This window comes from Drosophila simulans, chromosome X (genome assembly GCF_016746395.2).
Source record: "Drosophila simulans strain w501 chromosome X, Prin_Dsim_3.1, whole genome shotgun sequence".
Classification (NCBI taxonomy): Eukaryota; Metazoa; Arthropoda; class Insecta; order Diptera; family Drosophilidae; genus Drosophila; species Drosophila simulans.
In genome coordinates this window covers 9,387,776-9,412,457 of record NC_052525.2, presented here as the reverse complement: position 1 = coordinate 9,412,457, position 24,682 = coordinate 9,387,776, and the positions used below count along the sequence as shown (strand labels likewise).

Here is a 24,682-nt window from a genome sequence, read left to right as displayed (position 1 = left end):
CTGGGGACATTGTCAAACACGCACACCAACGGCCAAAAACAGAGGAGAGCCGAGGAAGGAGCCGATTTACCGGACCTACATCGCTCCATTTCTGGCCGCAGTTTGTCATGGTTGTCTGGAAACCCCTTCCTGAAGCACTTTTCCGATGCACTTGTAGCACTTTCGGCTAATTATGCCCTGCACTAGGGCAAAAGATAAAGAAGAGCAACTGGAAAACATGGAAATGAGCAGACCAACGCGATTTGCTGGCGTTGAAAACGCGACCAAATGGAAATGCTGAGAGTGCAAAGCTGGTCCAGCAGGATATGAAGGCAACTTGAGATGGCGACTGTAGTGAAATCAGTTAATATACCATAATGATCTTAAAACTAAAAGTAAGCAAAGAATTTTATCCAATATGAAAAGCCTTACAATAAATCTCATTCTTGTAATCAGACTATATTCAGCTTTTTCGTCCAAGCACTATCAGTTTTTTTCCGAATTTCGGTCTCAAATAATCAGTTTTTCGGCCATAACTTTAAAAAAATTCGCATGAATATTGAATGACATATCTCGTTGAGCTCGTATTTAAATTCCCAATCGAACTGTATCCACAAATGGAAATTCTATTTTTTGGTCATTTTTTGCAAATTTTGATGATGTTACCCCTTTCCAAAAATGCGAAAATTGACCCAAAAATTGATTTTCCTAAATTCTTCAAAAAGTGCTAGGGATCGTTAGCATTGGTAATTAGCTGTTCAAAACAGTTATTCTTTCATCTATATGACCATTTTCAGCGAAGTTATGACGAAAATTCCGTTTGTAAATATCAAGTTTTTGGCAAGAGCCGTGTTTCCAAATTTCGTACATAATAATCCGTTTTTTTGCCACAACTTTAAAAATAATAGCCTGAATATGGAATGTTATACCTTGTTGAGTTCGTAATTAAATTTCCAATCAAACTGTGCTCAAAAATGCAAATTCTATTTTTTCGCCATTTTTTGCAAATTTTGATGATGTTACCCCTTTCCAAAAATGCAAAAATTGACCCAAAAATTAATTTTTCTAAATTCTTTAAAAAGTGATAGGGATAGTTAGCACTGGTAATTAGCTGTTCAAAACAGTTATTCTTTCGTCTATATGACCATTTTCAGCGAAGTTATGACGAAAATTCCGTTTGTAAATATCAAGTTTTTGGCAAGAGCCGTGTTTCCAAATTTCGTACATCAAATAATCCGTTTTTTTGCCACAACTTTTAAAATAATAGCCTGAATATGGAATGTTATACCTCGTTGAGTTCGTAATTAAATTTCCAATCAAACTGTGTTCAAAAATGCAAATTCTATTTTTTCGCCATTTTTTGCAAATTTTTATGATGTTACCCCTTACAAAAAATGCGAAAATTGGCTCAAAAATAAATTTTTCTAAATTCTTCAAAAAGTGATAGGGATCATTAGCACTGGTAATAAGCTGCTCAAAACAGTTATTCTTTCTTCTTTATGATCATTTTTACCCAAGTTATGAAAAAAATTCCATTCGTAAATATCTAGTTTTACGCATTACCAAATTTCCATCATCAAATAATCCGTTTTTTGGCTTAAAAAATAATATTACAATTCTGGAATGCCATACCTTGCCGAGCTCGAATTGAATTTTCAAATAAACTGCGTTCGAAAATGCAAACTAAAATTTGTTGTAATTTTTTTCAAATTTTGATGATGTTACAAAAAATGGTAGAATTGGCCCAAGAATTAATTTTCTTAAAATTAGCTGCAAAAAGCTGTCATTCTTTTGCTGGGCGAGTGCATGTTATGGTTAAATAATCGCAACATCGAATGTCGTAGCAAAATATAAAACGAGCTTTAATCAACCGCCATGTAAGTACCTTATAGTTGAGCCAGCTAGACACGGAAGCCACTTGCGAAATTCTCTTAGCCAGCCGCTTTAAACACCGTCTGGGCACCTGACTTACCCGGCATCATAATCCAATCAAGAACTTCACCGAACTCATTACCCGCCCGCTGAAAATCCACTCAGTCCCCATTAACGACTTAGTAGCGTTTTAAAAGGTGGAAAAAACGTGCTTTAATCGCTGCCTGCTTGCTGGTTTGGTTATCCTTTAAACGGATTTTCCAAAAGGGGTTGTACTACGACATTTTCCGGGGGCGGACGGGGCTGTGGCTGCGGGAGGGGGGGACTGCTAAAATTACAGCACGACCTCATTAGCAGCAAATATTTTGGCGTTCGTTCGTGCTCAGTCACTCAGGCACACAGATAGAGATACAGATACATTTGTATATTTAAGTACTTCATGGTTAGCGCGTAAATTAATGGTTAAGCCATTGCCGGTTGTTGGTCGTTTGGGTTGTGTTGCCCGTGGTTTCCAACCGCAGTCAGGGGTCAGTGGGGGGTTAAGAGGGCTGGCTCCAAGCTGACCATAACGAAGGGGGTTAAGTGGGTTAAGGGGGACGAATCACAATCCATTAGATCGCCTACCGATGGGCACGTGTCTGCCGGATGGTAAATCGCACGCAGTGTGCGGTAAAAATCTGCTGCCAAATCACGAAGCAAATTATCTACACCGCTGTCGATAGTTTTGTTGCCTCACGCGGCCATCGCTAAATCACAACCACCGCGTGCCGAAAACCGAAAACCCCTGGTGATTAAATTTTAGCCACAAGACAAGTGCTAAATTACCGCGGCCCAAAACAAATCAAAATCAGGCAACTGTGCATTGCAAATAGAAATAACGCATATCTGGTTCCCACTTTCGGAAAAGCCCCCACCCACCGCCGGAAAACTACACCACCCACCCCCCTGCTGCCATTCCATTCGGCACACCTTTCAGGTGTATGCCACTGGCATCCAATGACAACAGGCTACCGAAATCCAAGACACGGCTGCAATCTTGTGCGGATTTCATGGGGATTAATTAAAATTGCCAATTACGAATTCATTAAGGCAGATCAAATTCCGAGGCGGGGCCCATTAAGGCGGCTTTCGTTACGGCCGGAAAATGCCTTACATTGGCCGGAGACTGCCGGCTTCCGGGGAACTGGGAAACGGGATCCCTTGGCTGCTTTGGCCATATTTCGGCGATGATTTAATTGAGCAACATTGCAACATGGTTTATATACTCGGACATGGCTCTGGAATTATTCGAGAGTGTACTTTTAGGAGCAATTTCGGGCTGCATCAAAAAATTTGTAAGCTAAAAAATCTCACTAAGCCAGAATTGATTGCTGATAGTTTATTTTAAGATTTCTTTTTCTGTTTATTGTCAGGCCCTTTTAAAAACACTTTCAAGTGCCTTCTAGTTTGCTTTTCAATCTCCCATTTCAGTTTGCCAATTGTTTGTCACTTTGGGCCTAAATCAAGCTGACAGACAGGCAGACTGCGTTTTAATCACCCGATTGTTTACACGAGAGAACAATTTGTGGGCTGTTGTCGAATTCTCGAGGTCCCGAGGCGGGGAAATTAGAGTCTGCGATTCCTTGGCAGTCGAAGTAATTTAAGCGAAATACAGGGCGTACTTTGTCAATCGCAAAAGAGTAACAACTTCTGCCCCGCGGCGGAATTCAAATTAATTCACACTGACATTGGTAGTCGTTGACAGTTGGTAGTCGCAGTCAAAAGTCGGCCGTGAGGGGTTAAAGGTTGTTACCAACTGCTGACATGCAACAGATTTATAACGTTATTTGCGTGTCGTCTGCAGTCGACGGTCTGCAGTTTGATGTGGCAGCTGCGGCTCACTTTTTGATTGCCTAGCAGCGAAAAGGAAAATCTGCTGGAAAATCGGGCGGAAAAGCAGACAAAAGCGCCGCACGACCGAAACGGCAAATGGAAATGGAAATGGGACTGCAAAAATGAAAATGAAAACTGTGTCGCACATCACTCAGGAAATCGCAACTCAACCCAACGCGACTCAACTGCTCTCGTCTCGTCTCAACTCAACTCAAGTCAAGTCAAGTGGCCAAGGATCAGACAGACGCACGACAGGATTAACCCTCGGGAGCGGAGGACTCTTTGCCAGCAGAGAGGTTCTTAAAAAAGCGGCAAGGAGTGTTCGTGATTTCGGGAAGACCTAATACTTACAACTTATAGCCATTATTAACTCTTTTCTTCTATTGCCGCGATATTTGCTTCTAGCATATGTAATTGCTGTTTCTCACGTTCAATGGAAATCAATGATATCATAGCTAGTTATAAATTTGATGAAGCCATTACGAAAGTAAACAAAGTGGTTGGGCTAATAAATCGCTCGATGTAGTTCCCCACCATCTAAGGTCAAACAAAAGTGATGGGTTCATTAACCATAGACAATAACTAATTTGTAACAGCAACAGCTGGTCCGCCAGAAGAAATGTGTTTTAATTAATGAACATCTGGCCAGTGAAATTTGTCAGAGATTACGGATTCCATCCACATACTCCAAAAGTCATTGAGTCAATGGGACAACACCACCACTTTGTTATAAATCTGGGGCAATAAATAACCAGCTAAGAACCGGCTGAAGACGGCGGTGGCAAACAGAAAGCCTTTGTTGAAAGTCGTGGGTGTTTACATATTTTTAATAACGTACTCGCAAATCAAGTGAAGCGAGCCTGTGTGTGAACTTGACATCAAAATGAACAAAACACGGTCTCCGCGAGGTTAAATCATATTTGACAAACAGCAAACAAGGGGGCGAGAGCACGCATGTGTATATTCCAGAAAATGCAGGGAGGGGGCAAAAGAGTGTGGGAAAAGTCAGGCAGAGCTGGGGCTCAAAGCGCAGACAAGGTGTCTGCGAGTCGCAACAACGCCTGCCATGTGACACATAAATATGTCCCTCCTGCTTCCCCAAAAACAATGTACAAATAAAACAATACAAAATCATCAGCCATCAGGAGCAGGCTGTGAAAAGCCAGGAGAAACGCGCTCATGCAAATCATTCACTCTCGTTAACTTTGGAATATTTCACAGTTTTCGCCATGTCCTCAATACGTTTTCGATGATCATATATATTATCTATTAAGCATCGATTTTTAATACACATTTTTCAACTTTAAAACAACATTTTTTGTGCCAAATCAAGCAATATTTCTATTTAAACAAATAGGTAACCTGAGCTGAGCTACCTTTGTGGAAATTCCGCCCCGCAAGAGTGTGAATGACGCGTCCGTGGGGGCGGCAAAGCGGAAAAGTGGAAAAGCGGAGGCTGGGGCTTCAAATCAAAGCGGCAGACAAGCGAGTTTCCAACATGTTGAACCTGGCGACGACGTCGTCGCGTTGATGATAACGTCGTCAAGAACTGCAGACAAAGACGTCGAGCTCTTGGCTTTTTTGACTTTGTTATTTATTTTATTTGCCCCATCTTATGTTTTATTTTTTTTCTGAGCTTTTTGTTTTTTGTCAGCGACAAATCGACATTTGCTGCATTAAATGCTGATCAAATACACTTCCGCTCGTTTATCTGTGTAAATATTTGAGCGGGCGGGCTAACAAGTTTACAGCCAGTGGCGTAGGGCCACAATGGATGTCAGGATGGTGGGATGGCAATGAAATGACGCAAGAAAAGTTGAGAAACTCCCCCACTCCTTGGCATACCATTGCCCAGAAGGAACACAGGAGGCAGCAACAGAAACAGACACAATTGAATTGTTAAAGAGGGAAATCTGTTGACAGGCAAAAGAACCGAAATAGAATCCATTGGAGGCCTTGAGCCCCAGCAAGTGTCAAAGTGTCCCATGCTAAATTTAGGCCTCACCCTGCACCGGAAATTGAGAGTGACACCAGTGGAAAAACAGCATAAGTAGGCAGACATGGGTATATGTATCTCACCTCCGCCGGGAACGTGTAGCCCTCGACACTGTGCTCCGATCCGAATTGGTCGTTCAATCCGTAGTGCATGTGGATCTCGTGGAAGCGGTAGCGGTACGACAGCGGTCCGCCCGAGATATTCACCGGCGTCTGCATACCGTCGTAGTTGGCCACCGTATCATTGCCGGCCGTGAAGATGACGCTGTGTCCCGTATTAGTGATCAGTCCGGATATCTGACGAAAATAGAGAATATAAAGAATACATGTTATCCAAGGAAACATATATTATCTTAAATGTTTGTTTTCATTCCCCAGCGGGCATTTCGACTCACCCTGTGCTTGTCTATGTGCATGGGCCTCAAGTTGGGATCAAATAGCAGGCGTTGGGGCTCCAGATTGACCGGCGACTGGCGACGACCCTTGTTGCAGAGCGACCACTCCGGATTGATGAGGCCCCAAAAGGCAGGTCCTGAAACGAAGAGTGAGTATGCTTTATTGGACAGTCCATCCAATCGATCCATGCCCAAAAACGGGCGGTGGTGGCAAGAAGATTTATGAACCCAGTTCGCCTCAAACTGTTTTCAAAGTTTCCTTGCCGACCACAATTGTGGGTTGTGCTGCGAAAACCTGCCACAAATTGCATAATGGCAAAGGGGGGAGGTGGCGGCAAAAAGTCATGGGGGCCAGAGGCCATTACAATATTTGTCTGCATCTGCATAGGTGTTGGCCTGCGTTGGTTTGGTTTTTGTTCATTTTTCCCTTTTTCTGGTTGGTTTTGCGTCTGTTTGATTCTGGCCACACAACTAAGCCATCTAGCCCTGCTGCCCAAAAAGCCCCCTGACTTGTTTAATTTCGTGCGGTTTACTTAGTTTTCCTACCCCCAATCACCAGTCCCATTTTTATAACCACCCCCAGCACCACCCAGTGTAACAGTAAAATTGCAGCTTTATCTGGCGTCTCCCTCGTCTATGTGCTGCTATCTCCCTTGCTCCTGGCTTTGACCAACTTTATCTGGCAGCTCGGGCAGCTTAATTTATGGCAATATGAAATCAAGCCGAGCTGAATCCGAAAAAACAATAGGCCAGCTTTTTTGTTGCCAGTTCCCAGGGCAAGTCAGTCGGTTCGGTCAGTTTGTTGCTATTGTTGAGTTGATATAATCTATGGTCCTTGTATTTTCAGCAATTGAAAGTGTTTCATTTTCAGTTTTGGGTGTGAATACCTTAAATCCTCCACGAAACGAACCGAGTCGAATCTATGATTCTAAATTCTTGCAATTGGATATTTGATGTTCTGTTATGCATTTTACTGCTTGTTTTCTGATGCAGTCTAACAAGTTTTAATCCATGTTGTTAAATATAACCAACTGCCAGGTGTTTCATTTCATTTAATATCATGAAGTTACGGCTGCAGTGCCTTAATTGAGTTTATGGTTTTTATTTATATTCCTCGCTTATCCTTTCATTCCACCCTAGTTTTTCGCTTGCTTTCTCAAGGATCAACCAATTATTAAAACCTCTTCTAGGGTGTTCCATTCGAGTCCGTTCCGTTCCAGCCACTTGTAATCCCATTTATGGCACACATTCCGAAACTTTTCCCCCACCACTCCTCTCCTCAGCACTCTGCATTCTCTGACGTATCCATAAAAATGCTTCGCCTGCAGTCGCATTGCGTATACGACACGTAGTACGTACGTCTGGCTGACTGGCTAGCTGCCTGGCAGGGGCGGCGTGAAAAGGGGGGTCCATGGGAATCAACACGTTCGCTGCGAGGCCGCAATCAGGAGCTTCAATCATAGATATGCCACGTACTCGCGTTTAAGCGATTGTTGACCTCAACGACGCCATCGCATTAGCCAAAAAGAAAAGCCAAAGGAAAAGCGGATAAAAAATAAAGGATGAGGAACGGGGCGAAAATAATCCCCAGAGTGGAAAGAGTAACCTGATGAAAAACTGGAGATGCTACGGGCATTAAATGGGTTAGGCAATTAACTCTCTAGAGCGTGGCGATCTTATAATTTTCATTTTTTTCTATTCGCTTAAAAAGATATGTTAAAATGCGGAAATACGGCTAAATTAGAGAAGAATAATTCCAGATTGTTATAGGACTTAGGTTTTTATTTGGTATAGCTAAATTAAAGTTATTCATTTAATTATTTATGGCTTTTCTATTGAAAGCTTTCCAAATAAGTTTATGATCAATATTTATCATTTTTATGCCAGTATTTTCGTCAGCAAATTGTTTCATCCATTCGCACGCATCCACTAAAACAATGAGAATTTAAGGACTCTTCACTCGTGTCACGTGCTCATCACCAGAGCATTGCGCCAAGAAGGATAAGTAAAATCGGTGGATACAAGTTGAAGACTTCAGATAACGCCGCGGAGGATGTTGCAGTCTCGAGTCTATTAAATTTCGGTCTGGAGTCGAGTCAATGAGGCAATTGCCAAACGATTTTAGCAGCCATTAACAACATTAGTGGCTTGGCTGACTGGATCCGGGATCTGGATGCATGGGCTGTTGGCCCAGTGGGTGGGTGGCATTCTCTTTTTTTTTGCCAAATAGCTCGGTGGTTGGGTGGTGCCAAAGGCAAAAGATGGTGGCATGAAGCACGCTTCGTTTGATTCCGTTTGGCCGCCTTTATTTGGCTCGTTGGGAGTGCAAATCACGTTAAACAAGTGGCACGTTGCAGCTGCAACTGCAGCTGAGGCTAAGCCGTCTTTTCGGGGCAACCTTTTGCCAATTCGAAAGCACCACCCCCCCCCCACCCCCCCTTTTTTTGGCAATTCCATAGCCCCTCTTACCCAACCCCTGGAGCCACACTCAGTGGTGCTCCCCTGACGAGGGATTTGAAGTTCTCCAGCCGACATGCATGCAATGCTTATGTAAATTTATTTATGCCAAAAGAGACACAAAGTTCGCCTCGGATTTCGGTTACAATTTGTTGACAACACGTGTTACAAGATACCCCTGTTTCCAGGCTTTTACACGGCGAGAAATGGGTAACTTCATGTTTAATACAGATCGACTGGGGCCACAGTCTATGCAACACATTTAAAATGCATCTTGAAAGGCATGTCCTGTATTAAATTCTTCAATTTATGAAAATCATCACTTTTTCTTTCAATCACGAAATTTTTCTGCTCGGCTTTCTTGACTTTAAGCTTGATTTTTTGCGATCTATCTTGCGCTATCCATTTATTTTTCTCCCGCTCGCCAAATTCAATTCAAAATTCAAAGCACTTGAACTTATTTATGCATTTGTCTTGTGCAAATGGCGTCGCCGTTGTGTCTCTAATAAGATTAAGAAAGATGCTTCCACCGAAGGCAGAATGCAGCAAGGGCGACGGCAGAGGCGGTGGGCGGGGCTGGGAGTGAGGGAGACGGAGCAACGCTTATCGGCTGTCTGCTGTCCTGTCTGGACATAATCTCCATGGACCTTTGCCCCGATTTCGCCGCCAGTAGTGACACATGGCGAACTGTTTTCCATTTCGGAGCTCCAATTCCCATCTCCTTCTGCTCTTCATATGCCCCTCTCTTTCGCTCACTGCTAGCGCCCTCTCTTTCCTCGTCTGGGCGGCTGCTTATCACGTTTCAACGCCAGACAATGGTGCTCAGAAAAAAAAGGAAAGTTCGCTCTCTTTCTCTGCCTGGGTTCTTTGAATACTTTGTCTGCCTTTCCATTTGACAGCTGCAAATCGGCTTCGTCTCTGCTTTTCCCCCTTCCCCTCCCCACCACACACCGACCATTTCCCTCTTCTCGTTTTCCCACCACCCATCAACCTCCCAAACCATTTTCCTTTGCCGCTTTTCCATGCATTTCACGCGTGCAGCTTCAGTCGCTGAGAAAATCGTTTTACACCAGCAGCAACAACAGCAAATGGCAATCGCCCTGGCTTTTCCGCGACCCTCGAGCAGGTGAAAAATATACCCGCGCTCCCCTGAATTTTCCCACCATTTGCCCCAACCAACTTTGTTGCTGGAGCGACGCGTGCTGCTCGTTGCCTGAAATTTTACTTTCCGCTTCCGTCCGTGGTTATTGTTGAGCTTTGATTAAAATTTACTTTGTTGTTGGTATTTATGAAACTTAAACGAAGGCGGTGAAATGGGGGCGGGCCGGATCAGGCGGAAAAGCTTACCTGAGATGCCATCGTATGTCCACCAATCCTCCCAGCTGACAGCAAGCAGAACTGCAAAGAGAAGGCGAGGGAAAGTGCATCAGATTTCGATTTTTGAGTAGATGAATATAAGCCGCGAAAATGTCAAAGATCTGATTGGGTCAATATATACCGAGCTTTAATACCTTATAATGTTTTTCGGCGGAAAAGCGCACATGCATGTACTTAAATATATGCTACGAAAATGTCACAAAGATTGTAGGGGATTTTATATTTTAATCACATATATACGGACCAGAGAACTGCAGCCCGCCACTCGCACTCTACGTCCACCCGATAAACACTCGGTACTCTAGGCACCCCGTTTTTTTTGACACCCTACTTGCGGCAACACAAAATACTCGAGTGTTTTACCGACGTTGTGTTTTTGTTACGAGTAAAAAAACCACCCGAGGCCTGCTGCGCAAGAGCCGTTTGGGTGAGTGGACGCACAGTCAACGATCGGCCGCACGTCATTTTTTGTATGCGGGCTGCAGTTCTCTGGTCATTTTTTGTACGCCTAAAATTTGTATGGGTGGAAGCGTGACGGGTATAAGAAATGAAGGGTAAAAGGGAATACCCAAGAAAAATTTCGTGCTCACGTCTTTGATGGACTCAATGGGTGCCACCCGTTTCGAATCATTCCGTTATTAATTTTTCACACGTCGCTACCTGAATACTCTAATGACAAATATTCTTATATAAAGTTATTTTTGAAATGAATTTTGTGACATTATGACTATAATCTATATTTAAATAATAATAACGTTAATAATATATATAATATATAATAATATATAATATAATATATATATATATATATATATATTATATTAATAATATATAATATAATAAAATATAATATAATATATATAATTATAATAATATATAATAATAAGATGAAGGGCATATTTTACAAAGTATTCGACAAAGTCTAGAGCCACGCCGAAAGAATAGTGTGTAAACGTATGGAGTGTAAAACGCATGGAGTTACGCATCTTGTCTGTGACTCGACTACCTACGAGACCACTCGAGTATTTTTGGAAACACCCGAGTATTTTTGGAAACACCCATGTGTTTAACGGTATACCCACAAGTGTTTTTGTCACTCATCCCTTTTTAGGCAGTGTGTGATCGGCACCCGCGACGCAGAGCACCGTATTTATTCGGGTGCGCGCACAACGGGGTGTCTTGTCTGCATGTTCAGATTTATACTGTGTGTTTGTAAGTACCCGCGATGTGCGTGGCGGGTAGCACCCGCACACAAAATTGTAGGGTGTGAGTCGAGTGGTAAAAAAGTGCCACCCTTGCAGTTCTCTGATACGGACACCAGTCGCATTCATATCAAATGCATTCTTATATATCCCAGTATTTATACATGAAACTTGATTTTAAAACCTTTTGATTTTAAAACTTAATACAGAAAATAAGTATAATTCCTATACTAAATCAAAAGACTTGTAGTGATTTTTCGCGTCAATCATTAACCACATTTCGCTTTTATAATTTATAATTTTGTCGTAAATGGAATATAATCCTGATTCAATGAATTATTCACAATAAAATGTTATTTTTATATTTTTGAGCTCGTTTTTAGTGCAGTTTTGCTGTTACAATGATAGAGCATCAACAGTTTGGCTTCGAGCTTTTTTGGCAGGTCCTTCGTGTCCTGCACTTTGTGAAAATGATTTTTGCTTACTTGCCTTTTAATTTTTTCGTGTTCGAGTTGGTTTTCGCTTTTTGTTCGCCGGTTCGTTGGCTCGTTTTTGTTTTGCGGCTGCTTTGCTCTTTTTGCTCGCCCCGTAAATTCACTTCCGTCACTTGTTAACTTTAACATTCATCGACACTTTTTGCCTTTTGGCCCTCTTTTTTTTTTTTTGTTCTACCTCACTTTTTTCTGGCTTGGCGAAGGGAATGCAGCTGAAGCACTTTGTTATTTTGACAGCCGACAAAAAGCGGGCCAATGCCTTTTGGCCAGAAGCAACCCCTTTTCGACCAGCAACCTGCACTCATTCTTTCCTTCCGCGACTCGAATCAAAGTCAAGAAATGTTGAGTCATTAAAACGCGTTACCAGCCCTCTGAACCCCGCATACCCCATCATCCACCGGCTTCCCCACAAAGTGCAGTGCGAAATGCACTGTAGTTTCCGGCAAGGAGTTCCTCAGACACGGCGAAAAACCTCAACGAACTCAAGTTCCTCTTCAGATATTCTTTTGAAAGTTGGCAAGGCGTGTTATCAGGTAAAATGGGGTATATTTATTAGGGAGTCTTTGGGAAAATTATTATAAATTACTGAAAAAATTATACATCATTGCAGAAATAAGTGCTAAAATCTAAACTTTTCCTGTGAATTTTCCCACGTAACTATTTCGCCAAACCAAACTTTGGGTCAAAACAACCCAGAGTTCTCTGCTTTTTGTTTCACCCCTTTGAAATACTTTATAAAAAGTGCAAAAAGTCGCGACAAAAAAAAACCTTGAAAATTTGTGACGTGGGAAAAGCGAAAAGTAAAAGGCAACGACAAGAGCAACATCAACGAGAGTAATAACAATAATAATAATAATAATGCTAAGTCATGGGCAATGATTGAAATTAATGGATTTCTAAATGCTCAGCGTCATTGCAGTCGCCCATACCCGGCTCTTAACCCTTTGGCAGCTGTAGGGGTTCAAGGAAAACAGGGCGACTTAACCCGCTGTCGACAAATTGTGGCTTTGGCTGAATGTTGCTCACTGCGCGATTCATGGAATCCCCATGCCCCCAATTTATAAGTTTTGCAACGCACTTGAAGATTTATTTAAACAGCACAGCTTAAAATAGAGATTATATTAAAATTATCAAAAAATAGTTACAAATTTCCTGTCAGTTTTCCATTGAACCACTTAGATTTGTTTTAATATTTACATGCTTTTAAGTACCCAAAAGCTAAGTTTACCTAATCACCTTATCTCGAATATCCCGTTAAGCTTTGGATGTTCTTATTCTCTCAATTTTACACACAAGTTTCTTTAAGCTATTTTCCGAAAAAAAAATAATAATAAGAGAAAACATCTCGAATAATTTCTATTCAATTTTCTAGTTCTCCTCCCGCCCTTCGTCGGTTTTGTTTGTTCATTGAATTCTATTTATAAATTTTCACCTGGCTGCACGCCCCGCCCCTTTTACACCTGATCCTTCCGTTGGCTTCTTCTTGGCCCTCTGCCATTCCTCCTTGGTCTCGCATTCGCAATCATAAAAGGCAACAAAATGTTGAACAAATTTTTATGGCTGCACAAAGCAACAGCGAGTGACAAAGCGAGAGAGCAGGGCAAAAAGTCGCCAGTTCAGGATGCACAGAAAGAAATAGTTAGTTTAAATAACAAAAATCATAGCAAAACATAATATTCTACGCATGTTGACATGTTAGTTAAACTGACTTATTAATTGATTATTAAACTGATTATTTACTTTAAGAACTCTTTTTTATTTGCATTTAACTAAAATTGCCTCTATAAATTAGATTTGTTGTAACTTAACTTTATCACTTGACATCATTTTGAGGTAGTTTCATTTTTTTTGCGTACTTTTCTCTCAGTGTAGGCAATGTCATGGCAGCATAGTCGTCGGAACGCCCCCGCCATCCCCCCCTCATCGCTCGTTTGTCGGCTTGTGGTTGTCGCTTTTGTGGCTGCCTGCCATTTTCCGTCCCGCCTAAAATTTTCTCTCCCTGTTTTCGCCGTCGCGCCTTTTAGTATTAATTACAAATGAAATTTTCTTATCATTTCTGTTGCCGTTGACAACTTTCTGTCTGCTGGCCCGTCTGGGTCACCATACCCCTCGCCAATTTGCCCCCGCATCCCGCCACGCAGGACCTCCTCTAGTTTAGGGCCAATAAGCAAAAATAGTTGCTGCTAATTGTTGTTTGCCGTTTATTGTTATGGCCAATGCGTGCTAATTGTCAGCAGCCATCTCCTCGGGCTTCCGTTTCGGCGTTTTCAATTTCAGCTTCGATGCTGAGCTCCCATTTGGAATTTCGTATTTCGTATTTCGCATTTCGTATTTCGTACTTTGTGTTTTGTATTGAGTTTCCTGCAGGAAATTAATGGCGACACTTTAGTTGCGCTCGATATTGTTTGACTTTCCCATCAGCGGAATCTTTTTCAGGCATGTTTAAGTGATAAATACTTAAACTTAAATAGTTGCCATTTAAAATGTATTTCTTCTAACCAATCCGTATTGATTTGTTGATAGGTATATTATTAACTCAAAATGTATTATAAAGGTTTAGGAATGGGAAGTTTAATATGACTGGTTTTAAGATAAGTCGAAATGATGGAAAATCTTCAATTCCAATTTTAGTTTAATTAAAACTGTTTTACTGTTAAAAAATGAGAATGATCTAATTTGACAGAAGTTCCTCATAAAAATGCCTTTTTTTTGAGAATGGCTGTTTAAAGAGTTTCAAGATCTTCGATCCATGTAATATATCCCTATTTTTCGGCTCCTTTTTATCGTATGTTTTCTTTGCTTTTTGTTCGCTTTGCTTTCCTTTTTTTTGCGCCACTTTCTATTTGTTTGCTGTCGTCGTAGTCGCTTGTCTATTTAAAAAGCACGTAAACATAGCCGACTTCTGGCGCGCCCAAATCAACAACAACAACAACAACAACAAAATGTTAAACAATAACAACAAAAAATTTTGAAAGGACAAAGAGGTGGGGATAATGGGTGAGGGGAATGTGGAGTAAAAATATAGGGGGGAAGAGGGAAAAAGGATTGACGTGCGCATTTTAGTCACGCTGTCGCGGCTTTTTTGCCTTTTTGCCATTTTAGCTGATTGTTTTTGTTGTTGTTCTTGTCCGGAGCAGGAGCACATTTGTTGTAGTTGTAGTTGTAAGCGAAAGGATATATGAATGTAAGCACGACATGTGTGAGGGACACGAGCATATCAGGACATCGAGACATCGGGACATCAGCGTGCAAAACTCTGCCCGCGGGTAACTTAATATTTTGTTGATGTTTGCCCAACTTGATTATATCTATCACTATCATAATATATGTGCCACACCGCCCGCCAAGCGGCTAGCACTCCCAGTTTCCGAGACATATGCAAATTTTCCCGAAAAAACAAAACAGCCCCAAAAAACAAGTGTCAACACAGCAGATTGGACGAAAAGGATATGCTTACAAAACGGAATTATATGACGAGTGATATGATGAACATGTATCTGTGTAAATTTCCCGCATGATTCGTGTGAATTATTTAATTGGTAATTTTTACCGGGGAATTGTTTTACGCATTTCGATACAAACCAATTTATAAATTCAATAAAATATAAAGTATACGTGCCGTTGCCGAAAACGATCATTAGGATATCACGTATACGCAGTGTTGACTATTTAATACAATGCACTATGGTCCAGAATTCGTTTTTTTTGGCATAAAGTCTAAATTTTTATGTCAATATATCGTCCTCTAGCAATTATTTTCTAATAGAAAATTGATCATATAAATAAAAACAAAAAACAAAATTGACCGAAAGCTTTACTAAATCGTTTTATGAGCTTTTAAAGTTGAAGTGTTAAAAAGCTGATTGAGAGAATGCAATTTCCGCAAAATTACTTGCTTACTTTTGCATGTGGTATGATCGTTAATACGCATCCAAAAATTATAGTAAAATATGGAAAATAAATGCCAAGGTATGATGTTTTTAACTTATGTAGGTAATATATGTATAGTTGTACTGTTTTTATGTTGTGTGACATCCAATTTATGTGTATTTTAACAGAAAATTCTAACGTGTCCCCTGTGTTTCGTGGAGTATAACTAATTTTCTGACAATTTCTGACAAAAGTTAAAAACGTCAGTTTGTACCTTTAACTATTGCCTTTCACGGTAAAGTAATATCTTTTGCCCATTTTTGCTCGTTTTCTTAAAAATTTGATTTTATATAGGCAATTTTGAGTTCAGACATAGCGACCTCCTGGACATTTGGAGGCGTAACAATAGGCAAAAAAGTTATGTTTCAAATTACGTTTATTCCGCAATCAACAACAATAATCAGGAATCGAAAAAGACAGAAGAGATTGACAAAAAATAGTACATTTTGAATTATTTATTAAAAAAAAACTGCCCGAGTGTAACAGACAACTAGACCGATTTATTTTCAAGCATACCAAGTAGATGGCGTCAAAGATAACAATTCTTGTTAGTGATTTTGAAAACTCCAAGACACCGAACCAAATGGGACGCCGAAACTTATCTTACCAAAATGAAGGAGAAAGATTAAAAAGGAAACTGAAAATACGAGTGAAGCCCGGAATAAGCTTTACAAAAGGGACCGACTATCACATGCAAAAAAAGATATTCGGATCAATAGGATGAGTGATATTTTCCACAGAGCGATTGATACATCGGACCTACTATTATCAACAATTAGTTTAAAAGAACGAGAGAGAAAAAATAGGAAAAACCACTTCCGAAGGCAGTAATAAGTCTTTTGGAAATACAGTCTAATTTTAAACCTGATCCATGAGACAAAATATTGGATTCACAATCTGATTCTGATTCGAATTCAGATTCGGAAATTTAAAATGTAGAACTAGAAAAAGAAAAGGGGGATTATTTTTAAAACAACAATATACACGACTTTAAAAAAAAAAAAAAAAAATTATATTTCGTTGACTCCTGAGCCATACCAGTAGTTAATATGGGAGGCAAGAGAGGGCGTGGTCGCACAGACTTCAAATTTTCTGTGCAAACTATTTGTGATTTAACAACAAAATGTACAAAGTTTCAAGTCTGTAGCTCAATTTTTAGACTTTATGCCAAAAAAATCGAATTCTGGACCACAGTGCAATGTGTGTAATACCTTAAATTTCAAAGGCAAATTGATAAATAATGCAGATCAATGTGTAATGATTCAGGTGTTTGTTGTAATTTCAGGCATTGTTTGCATATTTAAAAGGAATAGTTCATTTGTATTTTAATTGATTGTACCAAATGTCCCCCTGACTACCGCTGCACTTTGCTGCCCCGCCGCTTCTAATTCATTTGATTTTTATGAACCAAGGTAACGAGGACAGGAGTAGAATAGTAATATGCAAATAGCCCAAGGCGTGTTCACTGAAATCAGGAGCAAAAAGTCGAAGGATATGGTGAAACATCGTCGGTGTGGTGGGGGGGGTGTAGCACAGAGAGATCTGAAGGAACAAGGAACGTTGGTTCCGTTTTTAAAAGCGCAAGCAAGTGAAAGCTTTCAATCAATGTCGTTCGCTCGTCAGGCGACCCTGCCCCACCCACTTTTCGCCACCACCGTCCGAGCATTTAATACCCCTCCTACAGCTGAGCTTACACGCCTCTGTTTTTGTGTCCAGCTTTGGCTTTTAATTTCTATCGCTACGATTTCATTTTTTAGTTCCGTTCAGTTCGGTTTGGTTTGGCTTGCCTTGTCGGGAGCTCAAGTAACCATTTCCATTTGCTGCGACCCCCACCCGTCCGCCGCCACCCACTTGCCACCCCTTTTTGACACAGCCCACCACCGCCCCCCTTCCCACTTGGCCTCGCACAACAGAGCCACACCTCGTTCTTTGATTTTTATTAAGTTTTGTCGACTCGGTTTTTTGCTTTTGTGTGTCCGGGTCGTCGTGTCCGTTTGTCCATATCCTGTCCGCTGCCACGCCTTGCTACGCCCCCGTTACCTCTGACCCCCTCCCTCCTCGGCTGCCACTCCCATTGCCCTTCGCCTGGCTAATGGTAAATGCCATTTCAATTACGTACACAGTACTGAAATTTTATGCGGCCAGTCAACGTTGTTCGTCTGTTTTTTGCTTTGTCGATTTCCATTTGCGCTTTAAGTGCATTTGCACAATGCGAGGGGTGGATTTTCGTTGGGGTGTTGGGGTGTTGGGGGCCATGGGGTTGGTATATGAGGGGTGCGGCCATAATCAAACATCAATCGGACGCTATAGAGGCCGTTTTTCATGGTAAAACCACTAACTGAATGGCTCAAAGAAATTATGAAAAGTGGGGCGAAGATATTTAGTTTAAAAATGGAGTCCTTTAAATAGTTTTCAGCGCTTAGTTGTTGCCGTGAAAAATACGCTGATTTTTGTTCCGTTTAAGAAAATTTTGCAGAAACCAGAACAAAACCTTGGAAAAGAATACGCATTCACCAAAGAAAACAAATCAGAATTCATCTCTATTTTTTTGGATTTTTTTCTGGGCCTCATGAAATACCTGTTTTGTCTTTTTCATTTTTTTTTCCGCTTCCAAGTGACACCTGCACCTTTTGAGAATGTGTGTGTGTGTGTGTTGGAAACAAATGGCACGCAAAACACCTGTCAAAAAAACAAAAACAAGACAGAAAACTACGAAAAAAAGCGAAAACTTTGTGAGCTCATTTCGTTACCCGTTGCTTTCAACACTTTTCTTGCCTCTTTTTGCTTTTGTCACTACTCAAACTGCCAATAGGCGCGCCAGAAAGTCAAAAAGTCACCAGCGACGACAACGGCAATAGTAACAATAACCGAACACGAAAGGAACTTCGACGAAAAAATGTTGGCTTTGCAATGAACGACTTTGAAAATACCTTTAGCATTAAATCAAAATGTCAATCAAAATCAAAATAAATACAAAATAAATAAATAAATACATACTACATATTTTCACACTGCAACAATAGATATAAACATACTAGTAATTTAATGAACTAAATATATTTAATATACTATAGAAATATATTACGACAATCTTAAATATCCTAGTATGATCGATTTTCTGATTGTTTTCTAGGTGAGAAATGATATGAAATGTTCGTATCATTTCTATTGAATTCTGTTTTCATAGAGCTACCCAAAAACAGAGTATGAGAAACGGAATCGACTCAGATAAATCGTGCTGGGCTCAGCTTTTCGTGCACTCAGCTGTTACGTGCATTTGTAACCCTACCCCGCTACACCTCGCTTTTCCAGCCCCATTTTCCCCTCACTTTTTCGATCGAGAAGCAAGTATTGCAGCGAGGAACCGCAGTCACTTTGGCTTTGCATTTTTTGTGAGCTTGGCTTTTCCGGGGGCTCCTCTGTAAAAGTGTGTGTGTGTGTGTGTTGATGGAGGAAAGTTGTAGTTGCATGGGAAACTGCGAGAAATCGGGAGGAATGGAGCTGCCATTTGGCAACAGGTGGTGAGGCTTAGTCTTTGGGGATCTGTTCTCCGCCAGAGTTTCTCATTCGCTAAGCCCTCAAATAAACAAAACAAACGTCCGAAAAAAAAAACAGAAAATATAACAGCGGCCAAAGAAAACGCACCTCAGACGAAGAAAAGCTTAGAGAAAATGAATAGCCAAAAAAGGTTGCACTTAACTATTAGCAAAAGTTTGGCCGTCGCCACTAGAAAGAAAGAGTAAGAAACAGGAGCAGAGAGAGAGAAAGGGAAGACCGTCAGGTTAAAGCGTAAATTTTCCACTGACACTGATTTGTTGCCTTTGGTCACAGAGGAAAATGTTTGTAGGCAGATGTGGAAAAAAATAGAAAATTATGAAAATTAAAACCAAAAATATTCTATAATATTCGGAAACATTCAGAGCTTTTTCATTCTGTATATTTTATTCATAATTATTTAATTTCCATAGTACTTAAGTTGCTGCCTTAATTTTTCCAGTGCTCAAAAATAGCTGAACAACTGACTGACATTGCTTGTTTGCTTCCGAGAGCAGTAACTTGGCATCCTGCCGCCCCAGGACCTCCTCACTTGGCCCACCTTTCTTGCACTTAAACTTCGGCAAGTATTTGTTGCTGCTGCTGTTACTGCTGGTGCACTCATTATTGTCAAGTTGCCTTTTACACATTCTACTCATTTGGGTTACACAACTACACACACAGACACAACCACACGGGGAAAAGGACAATGAAAATCCCCTGGAAAATGAAGCTTTTGCTGCTAGTGGTGGTGGGTGGTGGTGGTACTGCTGCTGCCTACCTGCCTGCCTAAAAATGTTGTGCTGCATACTTGGGGGGAGCCTGCATCCATAGATGTGCCCCAAATCTGTGGATATAGCAGTTACTCCCCAAAAACGATCCAGTCCCCAACTTCTGGCAGGTGGGAAAGGCACTCAAATTGCCACTGCCAAATGGCCAGCAAAAGAGCAAGCAGTGAAAAGTTAAGCGGGCTCATTTCTGGTGTCATTTTCCCAACGTTCCCACTTTCCCGGACTTTTAATGATGTTGCTCGACTGTCTCCGGCTTCACTTGCAGCTGCACCGCTGAGTGACCGGATGACCGCAGCATCAGCAGGGAGAAAGTACCAGGAGAAAGCAGCAGCTAGCTCTAGCGAAGAGCATCTAATTCCATTGCTCTCATTTCGGTTGGCAAAAGAAGAAATCTAACAAAAAAATTATTTGCATTAATAAAAAAGGTTTTTTTAGTTTATACAATCTTTTAGTTATTTTGTTTTTAAATATAATAGCTGCAATAATAATACTAATATAAATAAAGTCTTTAAAAATCACAATAATAATTAAGGTATAAAAAGTATATTTGCTGTTTTTTTATTAAGGACCAATGTAAGCCTTATTCTCAGGGGAAGAAAACTGAGAGCTGGGCTCAACCACAATTTTTGCAACATTTTTGCCCTGGTGCACTTTTGATAGCCGGAAATTCCGACGGACGGACGGACAGAAGAACGAACGGACAAGCGGACAGCGGGACGGACGGACAGGGAGGGCAGAATGGCAGCAGCCAAGTGACGGCGCAGTTAATTAGTCTAAGTGGAACTGGGTGCACAAACTTCAAGCACTCCCCACTATCCATTGTTGCCCCAATTGCTACTTTCACTAGCTGCTCTTCTGCTTTCTCCGCCAGCTTCTCCACCCCTCCCCCTCCCCTTCACAGCACTTCTGTTTCCATTTTGTGAAGCCTCTCCTGAATTGGTGGCTGCTGCCAATTGCTGTTCACTTTTCGGCTGTTGCCATTTAAAATGGGCAGTGAGCGTGTTGCAGCTTCAAATTTTCACAGGGTAACTGAAATCGGTAGATCCTATGATTTTGTCAACCAAAGATGTTAGGATTACAAAAATTAATTTTAAAACAAAATAGGTTGGTAAATTGAATGCTGATTTAAGAAAAGTACGCATAATAAGAACCTTTAAGAAACCTTCATTTATTTTAAATCGCCTATCATCAATCTTTATAAAAATTAGTTTCTTAGACTTTTAAATACAAGATATGCAGCAGACTATTTCCATTCCTGGACATCTTCTCTACCAGTACTTATCCTTTATTATCCTCAACTTTGATTCAGACACTGAAGAGTATTGAAGAACAACTCTCGAGGGCTCCACAGCTGAAGGATCCAAGCTGGGTGTATTCATTTGTATTCATTAGAGTCGCCTTGCAAGTGAGTGTTCATAGAGGCAAAGAAATCCGGAAGGATTCAAAAAGAGCTCATGAATTTGCCTCTAGCTTTCAAACATTGCATTTTGTGCGATAAAAATATTGTATATTTATCACGAAATATATGATATGATATTTTCTGGGTTCTAAGACTAGTCTTTTACCGCTTTCACGAATTATTATTCACTTGTTACGTGGGTATTCAAATCACATTTTATACACAGACACACACATGCCATCGCTTCGATTTAAGCTAATGTTTTCCGAATGAATTTTCACTTTGCACTGCAAGCGGATTTTCCTTTCACCTTGAGGGGCCACTCATAATGCAGTTAACTTTCATCCCCCACACCCAGTAACAAAAAATAAAAACGAATGTGAATAAGCAGCGGGTGTGGAATGAATGAAAAAGAGGGGTTTTTGAGGGGAGACCTTGAATATCTCCCAACGGGAGACCCACAAACTGTTGGCCAAACATTTGCAATTCTTTCGAAATCATCATTACGCCAGGGACGGGGTGCTTAAATGGTTTTGGGGCGGCAAGGGGTTAAGGGTGCCCTTTTGTGGTTGGGTGGTGTCGGTGGTTCAGTGGGTGGTGTCAGGATGGTGGTGCAAAGTTTCCCGCAGCGTCGTCGAAGAACACACATTCTTCATTAGCCGCGCGGCACATTTTTCTCCGAGGTTTTTTCCTGCGGCAACCGCTGCAAAGTATGCTACCGTTTTCAAGGGCCTAAAGGGGCAACTGTATGCGTGTGCATGTGTGCTTGTGTATGTAAGCCAGTAGTGTGTTTCTGAGTGTGTGTGTGCATGTGTTGGCCATGATAAATGAGCCATTGGCATTTATTTTCGTTTCAGTTTCACTTCGTTTGGTTTGCTACCCAAGAAATCGATGTCTGCTGATTTTTCAGCCAGCCCGCTGAAAATTACATTTCGCATTTTCCGGAAGAAAGGAAAACGAAAGCGTCTGCTAGTTCATCTAAGCGCATACAGGTGGCGCTAATGTAGCCACAGCGCCTTGAACACTCTTGATTTGTTGCCGAGCCAAAGGAAATTATGCCAATTTTTTGTACCATTCCATCGGCGTGTGATTGTGTGTTGGCCAAAGCCACGACCTTGTGGCTTATTTATTTCACACAAAGACGGTTGGGATCTGCAGGTTTTGGCTCAACGATGTGGGAATTAAATGTGGGCTTAAAATTTAAGGTAAAAATAAAGTTTATAAGGTATACGAGTATAAGCCCTATTTCAAAATAATTATAAAAATATTATTGCTATCTTCAATGTGCAATTTGAGTTCAGGGATGCCTTAGCATTTAATTTCGTTTTGTTTGGGGACTGGCCTGTCATCACTTTTTATGTGCATTTACAGCAGAATCGCCCTCGCAATCGGAATCAGAATCCAGGAATCAGAGGCACTGAAGACACTTGGAAATCAAATCGCATTGCTATTAAATTTGACCAGCCAAGCATATCTTGGCCAGGAGGCAAAAAATCAGAAAAAAAAATAACAGAAAACACTAAAAAGACTTGACCAAAGTGGCCAATGACGATGACGTTGGCACGTCCACATTCGACCGAAGGAAAAGCCAAGGGAAAAGCTGGGAGGAAAAACACCCAACCCTTTTTTCGGTCAGTCGATGCTTCAATTTTACACATGTTTTGCATGCGAATCTCACCAAACAAACACGGAAACTTCTACAAATACTACAACATCTCGACTTCGTTCGTGCCGGAAGTTGGAAATTTTCTCAAGCAAATTTTTGGCATTTTTACAAAACGTACTTGGGCCAATTTTATTAGGCAGCCTTTCGCCTGTTTTCTTTTATTTTCCTCTTTTTTTTTGCCCTTTTTCTTCTGTCTTTTTTTGGGGGCACACGCAAAGCAGCAACATCGTCAACGTGCAGTCGAAAAGTTGTAATTTTAATTTAGCCTCTAACTGCTTCAAAGACACACTCACACACACGCACACACAGGGAAAATTGGAAAATGGGCGGCAGATTTAGAGGTCCAAGGCGTTGAAAAGCCACAAAGTTGCACGTTCGCCTGAGGGGCTGGAAAATGAGGAAAACTTTGACTCCTGCTCTCGTCACGCATGCCACTGCACCTGCAACCGAGTGTTGTGTGTGTTGGATGGAAGCAGGAAAAAGGGAAAAGCGAGTGGGTTTTTTGTCAAACGGCTGTAGAATTAGGTAGCCCAAATTAAATAAACGAATTTCATTTGCATTTTGGCTTCGTTTATGCTCGCCCACCGGCAGAAAATTAAATTCAAAGAATCCAATGGAAATGGGGATATACACAACGATAAGCCTTTGATAAGATGGTTTTACAACCTATGAACTTACCGAGGCATATAGAAATGCAAAAGTTCTTAGAAAATGTTACGATATTACCTTTGCAAGAATTGCGAAAGTAATCTAGAAAAACTTAATTAATTTGGTCTATACAAATAAAATATGCACAGAAATGTTAGCGCTCTTTTTAAACATCCTATGCACAGACTTGTAAGAAAACATAAAAAGCACAAAATAAAACACGTAATAAAATCTTCAACAAATTTGTCGAAAATCTGCATGTTTACCCAATTTGGTGAGCTGGCCAACAAAACCTGAACCTTTAACCGCTTTAAATATTTTAGAAATAGTTTTCTTCCGAATTTTCTTCAACACATTTTCGGCCAATCTGGAGAGAGTGCAAACTTTGTTTTTCTTACTTGTACTTTTTTTTTTTGTTTTGTCCGACTTCTTTCAATCGCCTGCCAATCTCAGACGCCTTACCCCTGATTTTTCTTCGCCCTTTTTCCGAATTTTCCAAGCTTTTCCGCCCCTCCAAGACCTCCATCCCTCCGGCTGTCTGCTCAATAATTTGTTGGGTCTGGAAATCAAAGCGAGCCTTTGCTGATCCCCTTTGAGTGATTTGCTTGCTCGCCTCACGGACATTTGAAATGGAGCGCAGGAAGAAAAGAAGCAGGGAAAACAGCAGCGAAATTGAAGGGTTGTAGAGGGGGGGAGCGTCGACAGGTGAGGAAAAGCGAGTGAAACTCAGCCGGCAATTAAGGGGCAAATCGTTTTTGTTTCCACACACCACGAATAATTAATGGCCCGCCTGATGGCCGGCTGCAGTAGTGCTCACTTAATAATTGAATCGGTTAATAATGCAGCATAATGCTGCATAAATGATGGCCCTAACAAATCGTAATTGGCCTGCAAATGAAAACCAGCCAGCAGAGAGCAATAAGGTTAAGATAAAATTGCATAAATACAAAATTCAAATTTCAATTCAAATTCAGCTGCAAAAAACAAAACACGAGAGCATGCATTTTTTACATCCACAATAAATGGCATGAAGTTTTAAATTTTTTGTGTTGGTTTTCCTCTTGGAATTGA

At 40.9% G+C, this 24,682-nt stretch overlaps 1 protein-coding gene across 2 annotated transcripts in view; it reads right to left on the bottom strand.

The window, feature by feature from the left end:
* The window catches only part of LOC6725567 (carbonic anhydrase-related protein 10), a 61,194-nt gene that overhangs the window by 13,137 nt on the left and 23,375 nt on the right, over positions 1-24,682 (bottom strand). For both annotated transcript variants that reach the window (XM_016173672.2, XM_016173671.3), the window contains exons 3-5: positions 9,918-9,968; positions 6,114-6,250; positions 5,803-6,015 (exon numbers count right to left, since the gene is read on the bottom strand). In XM_016173672.2, coding sequence (XP_016038712.1) covers positions 5,803-6,015; positions 6,114-6,250; positions 9,918-9,968 — 401 coding nt within the window. The remainder of the gene's footprint in view (positions 1-5,802; positions 6,016-6,113; positions 6,251-9,917; positions 9,969-24,682) is intronic.